This window comes from Octodon degus, unplaced genomic scaffold (assembly GCF_000260255.1).
Source record: "Octodon degus isolate 3935 unplaced genomic scaffold, OctDeg1.0 scaffold00071, whole genome shotgun sequence".
Lineage (NCBI taxonomy): Eukaryota > Metazoa > Chordata > Mammalia > Rodentia > Octodontidae > Octodon > Octodon degus.
Genome location: NW_004524647.1, coordinates 11043235 through 11052858, shown reverse-complemented (window position 1 = coordinate 11052858; position 9624 = coordinate 11043235). Strand labels below are relative to the sequence as shown.

The 9624-nt window shown below is 47.2% G+C and overlaps 1 protein-coding gene across 2 annotated transcripts in view; it reads left to right on the top strand.

Moving 5' to 3' along the window:
- The first annotated feature begins 6652 nt into the window (after positions 1-6652).
- Positions 6653-9624, top strand: part of Itih5 (inter-alpha-trypsin inhibitor heavy chain family member 5) — a 103672-nt gene continuing 100700 nt past the window's right edge. For both annotated transcript variants that reach the window (XM_023719756.1, XM_004635318.2), the window contains exon 1: positions 6653-6804. In XM_023719756.1, the coding sequence (XP_023575524.1) occupies positions 6670-6804 (135 nt within the window). In that variant the 5' untranslated portion in view covers positions 6653-6669. The remainder of the gene's footprint in view (positions 6805-9624) is intronic.

Here is a 9624-nt window from a genome sequence, read left to right as displayed (position 1 = left end):
AGGGTGATATGATATATCCTTTGGCATGAACCACAAAACCAACAGTGCCTTCCCTTAGCCAAAACCTTCCCAGAGACACTCCTGTGGCTGTGGGGAGAGCTCTCTGGACATTGCTCAACATGTCTGAAGCACAGCTGGCAGCTCTTTGGGTGGAAAACACTCCCCATGAATGGACTTGAGAGTTTTCTGGCTTCTCTGTCTTCATACCATGGAGTCCAAGAAGCCAGCAGGGTAGGGAGTCCCTCCTCGGTGCCCAGGCAGGTGGAACCGATCCTCTTTCTTGCTCCAGGGCCTTAGCAAATCCTCTTGCTCTTCCAAGTCTTCCGAGATCTCAGAAACCCGGGCCGCCGCTTGTGACTCGAGCAACTTCACAGAAGGAAATAAGACTGACTTTTGACTGTGCGCTATAGCTGCTTTGCTGTTCAGTGACTATTTCTGTAGGGACAGATTGTTGCTTAACTGACAAATATCTTTGTAGACCCCTCGGCCAGCTTTGAATTACAGAACAGGCAGTCACAGAGTGACAGTGACAGCAACTGGCAGTGAGTGTCTAAGAGGGCAGCACTGGCTTTGAGCCTTTGCTTTTTTGGCTTTTTGTTTGTTTGTTTGTTTCCCCTCCCCTCTCCCCCTGCCATCCTTCTCCCCTTCCCACCTCTCCCCTCCCCTCCCCTCCCTCTCCTTCCCTCCTCTCCACTCCCCTTCTGTCTTAGTTACTTTTTTCATTGCTGAGACAAAATACCAATCATCCAAAGCTGAAGGAGGAAAGGTTTGCTTAGCTCACAGTTTATAGAGGTGTCAGTCCAAAGCCTACTGGCTCTATGCAGGATGGCATGGCAGACGGGCAACAGCTCATGGCGGACAGAAGGTAGCAAAACAAGCAAGGGACAAGAGTTTTCTAGGCCTGTTTCTGGCCCTTATATTGTATCCATGCAGAGTGGGGCACCCTTAATCCTATCCAGAACAAACTACACCAAACCTATCAGTACACTGATACGATAATCACATTCTTAATCCTAGTGCCCTTGAGCCTAGCATAGTACTATAAGTCAATCCCAGTGACACACACTCCATATTCAGTCACCTCTGAAACTGCCTCCCCATGGCCACGTGGGACTGGGGGAATACCTAGATACAAAGCGTAACATCTTCCCTTCTCGTCCTTTCCCTTGTCTTCTTTTCTCTTTTCTTCCTTTCCCTCCCTTCCTTCTTCCTTTCTTCCTCCCTCCTTCCTTCTTCACTCCCACCCTCCTTCCTTACCTCCTTCCTTCCCTTCTTCCCTTCCTCCCTCCATCCTTCCTCCCTTCCCTTCCTCTCCTTTCCTCCTTCCCTTTTATTTTTTCATAAAACAAAAATACGTACTAGTGTCAATTACTTTATGGAGTGACAGTGAGAACCAGTGTGGGCAACAGAAATTATAATAATGCCATCCCCATGTATTTGGTATAAGGCATATTGGTTTTGTGGGCAGGATTTTCAAACCATCAAGGAGGTTTGTCCAAAGACATGTTTCTACCCTGATTCCCTGAGCTCCTGGCTTGCCATTTCCTCCCTCCACCCAACGTATATGCTTCCTCCCCTGGAATTACAGCTTTCTATTCTCCCACCCTTCTGGGGAGTAACAAAATCCCTAGCAAAGAGCGAAGGACAGCTACTTAAAGTAAAAAACAAATTATTAAACTGCATTATAATGAGCATTTTTCTTTTTGCAAGATGCGGACAGGGCATGAGGTGTCTGCTTTAGTCTGGGGCTGTCCTCTGGGGACCCCTGGGGTGCACCTTCCATCTTTCAGCTCAGACCGTTTCCACAGGTGACTGCTCACAGGCAAGCCTCCCTGCTGCGCTCATTTGCCCAGTACTGAAGCCTTTCCCATCCTGGTGTCCACCTCCTCCTGCCTCCTTAATGCTTTCCTTCTCCATTTGGCTCTCAAAATCTAATCCATGCAAGGATAAATTTCCCTTCTTCATGAAGCCTTCTGGTTCATGATCACAGTCTCAACCTCTTCTTAGCATGTCAAGCTGAACTCAGACTATGTGCATTGTGGAGCTCTGCCTCCACATCTAAATGGAAAATGCACCTAGTCATGGACTGCACCTAAAACTTCTGTTATACTTCATACAGCTAGAAGATACACACTCATTCATTCATTCATTCATTCATTCATTCATTCATCAAACATACCATACATCTATTGTATTCTTTTATGAGTGACAGTTATAAAAATGAGTACAATACATTCCTTGCCCATGGAGAAATCAGAGTCTAGTTTGAGTCTCAAATATGGTAACAAATGTCTTTGTCACCTTCCCTCACTGAGACAAGGTATGTAGCACCTAAATTAAAAGGAGAGATCAATTTTGGCTCACGGATTCAGCCCACCAGAAACAGGCTGGCAGAGGGCCATGGCAGAAAAACAGTATCTGAACGCAGAGCAGGCAGGAGGCACAGGATAAAGGCAGGAGTGGAGGCCAGGAACACAAGTCCCCAGCGAGCCCCCCCAATCGAGCCTTCCTCCAACAGCGTATTCAGGGATGGAGTCCTCCATGGATGAATCCACCAGTACAGCATCCCGTGAGCTGATCACCATCCAGATGCGTAAGACTTTGGGGGACATCTTAGATCTAACCATCACAGCAGATCATTGAAATAAAATAGGATAAAATGTGACACTTGGCGAGCAGTTCATCAGCTCAACCAATGATCAGTCCTCGATTTGCGGACTGCACTCTCTGTGTCCTGTCCACAAGTATTCTCGCTGCTTAAAACTCAGTGGCTAGCAAGATGGCTGCACATGGCTGTAACTAGTTCCCCAAGACACCAAGGGGCAGTGCCAGAAGGAACTCAGTTCCTTTCCAGCCACTCTGATAGAGGAAAAACAATTCCAAGTTCATAAAGGACTGTCACAGTTGGGCAGAGTTGTTAGGACTCAAAAGAAATAAACACAAGACCACGTAATGAATTTTTTAACAAAGGTCCACACTCCGGGGTGGGGGGAATGAGCTGATCCAGAAGAGAACAGTAGCTCAGGGCTCTCAAAAAGAGGACAAAACTGCCACAGTGAGCCCAGAGGACAGGCTATGGCCCAAATCCAACTGATACAGTTCCTATCTCAGGTACAGGAACTAGGTGGTGGCAGGGTGTAGATTCAAGATGAAAGAAAGGAAAACAAATACATAGTTGGCTTTCAGCTCTTCAGCTTGCAGCAAGCTTATGCCTCACTTTGGGCCCATGAGGTGGAGATCTTGAGCATGAGAATAAAGCCCTTACCTGTGCCAACCTGGATTCCCTGCCAGTTACCAGGGAATCCATCTTCCGCAAACAGGACAGGGCATCCCCACTGCCTGGCCTGACAGCTCCCCCGCTGCTCACTGCTGCAGGATAAGCCCTGGCTGCTGGTCCTGGATTCAGGTCCTCACTTGGGATTTGTCACCAACAGGTGTGCGGTCCTGGGCAAACCCCTTCAGGGGATGACTTAGAAGACTCAGAACTGGGCCAGATGCGCTTCCTGGTCTTTCTATCCTGGAGATGCTGTGTGCTCAGCAATCTTAAACTAGGAAAGCAGGTCCAACTGGCAGTAAAGGAAGAAACACAGTACTAAGGACAAATGTGTGCAGAGGCGCCTTCGCCCTCATTTTAATATAACCCCTTTGGGGGCAATTCATTGTATCACTCTTATGTGGAAAGTCAATGTAAATTGTTGCCTGTCCTTGCCTAGTCTTAAAAAACATTCACTAGGTCTTATTTTATTATACCTATGTAACTTTTAAACAATCTCCTTTATTTTATTATACCTATCTAACTTTTAAACCAGTTCTCCAGTGTCACATAGAATAGTAGATTAGTATATCTTACCCCAGAGATAAGGGCTATGACCAAAAAATCAAACAATAACAAATACTGGTGAGGCTGCTGGGAAAAAGGAAGTTTTCTTCACTGTTTGGGTCAGTGCAAATTGGTACAACCAGTGGGAAAGATTCCTCAATAAATTAATTAGAAATTCCATTTGACTTAGCTATTCTAACCTTCTAGGTATCTGCTCAAAAGAGTTATATACATATTATTGCAGTGATAGATGCATACTCATGTTTAGAGCAGAACAATTTAGAATAATGAATCTGGGAACCAGCCTACATGTTGATCAACAGATGAATGGATAAAAAATGTGGTATTTACACACAGTGGAGTACTATTCTGCAAAAAGAAAGATAAACTCTGGTCATTTGTGGGAAAATGGATGCACCTCAAGACCGTAATGTTAGATGAAATAAATCAGACACACAAGTTTATATATTTCATGGATTCTCGTGTATGAAAAACCCAAACTATAACTAAAGAGCAAAATAAGAGATTTTTTTTTTTCAAATGGGAAGGAGATAGATCTTTCTCAAATGGAAATTAAATGATGAGCTTGGGGGAAGGGGACAGGGACAAAAAAGAAATGACAATATATTATACACATGCACCAACTCTGCACAAGAAATGTAAATATTGTGTGCTCATGAACTAATAAAAATCAAAAACTAGAGAATAATTAGGCTTAGATGAGTGCCGGGTCAAAAATGCTCAGCGGTTAGTGCGGATTGCTGTGTTATCTGCAAATAAAAATTACATTCCTTCGAAAAAATTAAATAGAATGCTAGACTCTTACAGATTGAAAATACAGCTAGTCCTGGGCTTGAAGTGGGGCTACCTTTTGATCATCATGCTGCCAGAAGTTGGAAATCTCATGAAGTTGAAAGTTCATGTGACACACCCAGGCTGCCGACCTGCACAGCTCCCCCAGCTAGCCCGCACCATGTGCCCAGGACACAAGCACAGAGCACAGCAGCCAACACATAGCTCAGGGGCACAGTGCCGGCCTCGTTAGCATGAGGTTGTGAGTTCCACTCCTCTTGGTGCCAAACAACAATGACAACATCAACAACAACAAAAACAAACTGGCAACGTGACACGCCCCAGAGCATCTGTTGTTTGTGCTCTGACTGCTCCTGTGGTTTGTAACTGGAAGTTCAGAGACTCTGCCGAGTCACACAGCTGCTTGGGAGCCAAGGCTGAGCTCTCACCCGGCCCTCTTCTTCCCTACCACATTCCAGAGCAGAGTCAGGATCTCCCAAGATGAAGGAAATAAAACTTTCATTTCCTAATGTGGCTGCTGCAAAACCCAGTCCACACAAATCTGGAAAAAGAGCTGATGTGGGTGCAAATGCAGTTGGGCGCACTGCCTCTCAGCGCCCAGCAGGGCGGGGTGGAAGCAGATCCAGATGGGAGCCCTGGAACTATAGGCACGTTACTGCTCCTTTGCAAATAACATGGCTTTGTGCAATGCAACTCTGAGTTCACAAATTGTTATTTTTCCCTTGGGGGCAAAAGAGGCAAACTTATTTCAGAAGATTTGGGATTGTCTTCCTTAATAAAAAATGGGGACACAGTGTGCATACATATGTGTTTTGTCACACTGGACCAGCTGCTTTTCTCCTTGTGGGTTGTGTGCTTTTAAATCAGTCAGTGTTGAGCCTGTTAGAGGATTGTCTGCTAATGATAAAGATTTTCTTTCATTTGTTTTACAGAAGCATTGAGTTTGTTTGTTGTGACTTCATTTCAAATGAGCACACCCAGTGCTGTCAGTTTTCATGCTTCTTCCATCTGTGTGTATCCATGTTACCTAAATACGGTCATACTGTTGATTCAGCTTCATGATCTGATTTCCTCTCTTAGACACACTTTCCATAGTCCCTGTGAATGCCATTTAATGGCCACCAATTAGTGGCCAGAATGGAAGTGATAGTGTTTCCCTCTTCTTACCTACTGGGGCTACTTAGATGGAATTGTCACAGAAACATAGAAAGTGATTTTGAGGCAATTGCCCTTTGGCAGAAGACATCAGCAGACCCATCTACATTATCTGACTTCCAGATAAAAAGGCCACCCCAGACTCTGCAAGGCCAGGTAGAGATGGCTGGTGGGAAATTCTTCCGATGCCACGGAGGAAACATCACAAACAGCTTATAACCAAAATACAGGTTAACCACGAGGAACAGAATCACTATCATGCAGCGCCCGTTCTGCCTTTCTCTGTCCTGTCCCGGTGTTCCAGAACAGCACAGAGGACCGCATCGGCAGCCTGCGTGGACGAATTAGAACCCTTCATCTCTACGCCTAGGCATTGGCAGTGATGGAAAGGAGCACGTGTGCTGCAGTGGGACAGAGGCTGAGCCAGCTTGACTTTAGGGTAACGGGTGAAGGGGGCAGACTGTCCCTTCTTGTGTCCTTGTCCTGGACTTTACAGGAACGAAAAAAGGAGGGGGGGGGCGGCAGGTGGAGATGGAGGAGGGTCGACAGAAGAGTATGGTTCTTAACATGTTACAAGGCAAAGGGTGCGAGGACTGGACAGAGGATGGGGGTGGGGTGGGGTGGGGTGGGGTGCGGGGTAGGGCGGACGAACAGAGGTGGCTGCCAGGTCCCAGTGAAAAGTGGTTCTTCTTTCCCTGGGGTTAGCGGGGATCCCGGGACCTTGGAGTGGTAGGCGAGGCTTGGAGGTGTGGGGGGCGGGGGGAGGGGGGCACGGGGTAGGAGGGCCGCCGCCTGGGAAGGGCGGGGCCTGGGAAAGGCCCAGCGGGCGGAGCAGGCGGGGCGGGGCTCAGCCCTGCAGCCTCCAGTCCCGGAGCTCCTGCATGTCCCGCTGGGTCCCACTGCGGTCACGGAGCCCCGGCCCCATCATGCTTCTGCTCCTGGGGCTGTGCTTGGGGCTGCCTCTCTGCACCGGGTGGCAGGAAGAGGCATGGAGCTGGGGTGGCGCTTCAGAGCAAGTAAGTGCGAGAGCGGCAGGGAGCCGGGTCCGGCGCGGGTGCCATCCCTTCCCTCCGCCTCCTAGGCCCGCGTGGCTTTTGGGCAGGCTCCCTCAGTCCGGTCAGGCGCCAGAAAGGAGGCATCACCTCCCTCTCCTTTCCCATCGTCTCTGCCCCGCAGCCTTCTGTCCCTGAGCTTGTCTGTCTGCTGCCCACTTGTGGGTCACCTCTGCCCCGCGCCAGGTGTCCCGCCTGAAAGTCTTTCTTGTTTAGTTCTGAGAGAGGACCCGTTTTCCTCCCAAACAAGTTAACACCAAGCTTTCTGGGTCTGTGAGACACTTTGTGGTTACTACTGCAGATTCAGGAAGCAGAGACAAGCTGGGAAAAGTCACCAACTCCTGGGAGCCTCTGGTGTCCCACCTGCAAATGGGGAGCACACAGCTTTCCGTGGGTCAGCGGTTTCATGGTGGCCTGGTCCGCCCCAGTACCAACTGCCAAAGCATCTCAGGTTCTTTAGTTGACAGTCTGTACATTTGTCAGAGTTTGGGATTTTGTGGGCAGAACCTTACAGGTGAACGTGAAGCGTGTGAGAAGACTGGGGAGGTTCTCTGAAGAGTGTAGCGCAGGTTCGCCCTGCACCGTTGGTGTGATCTCCCCGAGGCCTTGTATGGCAAGTAGCTGGCGTAGTGGGCAGCGCTGTGCAGACACATCTTTTAAATGACCTGGCTTAATACTCGCTTTTGCAAGATGAAAGGAAGATATAGACAGGTTGGTTTTGAACAGCAGATCTGGAAGATGAAATCTGCCCCAACTTGGAAAGTTATCTTCCGGCTGTCCCGAGGGGGCTCTGGTTTTTGAAGTGCAGCGGTGGTGATTCCCTCTAGGGCTTGTCCTGGGAAGCAATCAACAGAAGTCCCAAGAGGCTTTTGTGGTGGAGTGGGGAAAGGTAGGCTTGGGACCACCCGTGCCCATCCTGCCCTTTCCGATTGTGTGGCCAGGGCGAGCCCTTTATCTCTCCCAGCCTTCCTTCCCTCCTGGCCAAAGCAGGGAACGCAGTTTCTTCTGCACTTGCCCCAAAGGACTGGGCTGGCTTGTGCAAGGAACGGGTTCACAGGGTGGTAAAACGCAGGGTATTTCAGTGCAGGCTTAAGGGCATGCGCTCGGCTGCATATGATTGAATCCTCGTTCTGTCCCTTAATCTCTCATGACCTTGGCTGGTGATTTGTTGCCTCAGTTTCTTCTGTCAATGCAGAAAACTAATCCAGCTGTGAGGACTGAAGGAATCAATGTGCTCAGGCGCTCAGAACAGGCTTTGGAGCTGCGAGAGTGTCAGCTCTTACCAGCTGTTGGGTTTGAGCGGCAGATGTACAGAGGGAAGGAATTCAGGGTAAAGATCTTGAAAGTTTTTTGAGAGGTGGAGGGAGGAGCGCGTGGGAGGGACTGCAACAAAGATCCTATTTGTGAACCGGAGGACCCACAGAGCCCTGACGCCCTCACGTCCAAGCAGGCCTCACACTCTAAATCTCCCTCCTGGAAAAATGTGGATTTAGTCCATTTTGCTGACTTCATGCACTGCATTTCTTAACGCATAGCTAATATTTGTCTTGAAGATGACAAAGTCAGAGGAAAAAGTGCTAAAATGTAAAGTTGAGAAAAGAAAGTAATAAAAACCATTAAAATGTGTTATGTACTTGTACCAAATCCCCACAGTGAATGTAATCATTATATGCTGCAAACAGGTACCAATCAAAATAAAAAATTCAAAATATAAACTTCTAAATTATAAAGAAAATTTGCTGTTTTACCTGTGAACCATACTTAAAAAAAATTACCGTGTGTGTGTGTGTGTGTGTGTGTGTGTGTGTGTGTGTGTGAAGGTTTAAGTGACAGGTTCTAGCACCAGACCTCCCAGGTTCAAGTCCTGGCTAAGTGCTTGCTGGATAGTTACTTAATAGTTCTGAGCCTCTACGTCAGAATGAGGATGAGAAGATTACTTAATAAAAAGAATTTTAAACAGGTATGGTGGTGCACAGCTGCAGCCCTAGTGCTGAGGAGGCTGAAACAGGATTGACATGAGTTTGAGGCTAGCCTGGGCTACATAGTGAGTTCAAGGCCAGCCTGAAATACAAAGCAAGATCCTGTCTCAGAGAAAAATAAAAAGATTTTAAACAGAGAAAGCATCAATATACTTAAATTTTCGGACACAATTTTGGAGTGTTCTGCTCTTAAGAATTATGGACTTCAAAATGATATATAAACTTAGTTTTCAACAGAATATTTAAATTCTTTTTTTTTTTTTTTTTTTTTTTTTTTTTGTAATGCATTTGGTACAGGGTCTCATTGTGCAGCTTGAACTCATAGTGATCGTCCTGTTTTCAGCTTCCCCAGTGCTGGCATTACAGGCGGACACCACCACGCCTGGTCTCAGTGGCTGGCTGAGCACACCTGGAGGTGGGGTGGGGTGGCATGTGGTGCTGGGGATCGAACCTCTGTCCCTGTGCTTGCCTAAGCAGGCAGTCAGTCTACTGAGCTATCTCACTGGCCCCAGAATATTTAAATTTGCGGCAAACTTTAAACTTTAATGTAGTCAAATGTGTCTACTAACTTATATTGCAACTCTTGTTTGTCCATCACTTTATTAAAGGTAAAAGTAAAAGCACTAGCAACTCTTTAGGTTCAAATTCCTCTCTTTACCCCTCACTTTCCACTCCATCTGTAAACTATGCTACCCATAAAGGAGTGACTAGTAAAACATGATGGTTTCCAACCTTCTGAGTGCGAAAAAGTCACTTGGGGACTTCGTTAAGCATCATTAATGTAGACCCATTAGGTTTAGAGGGA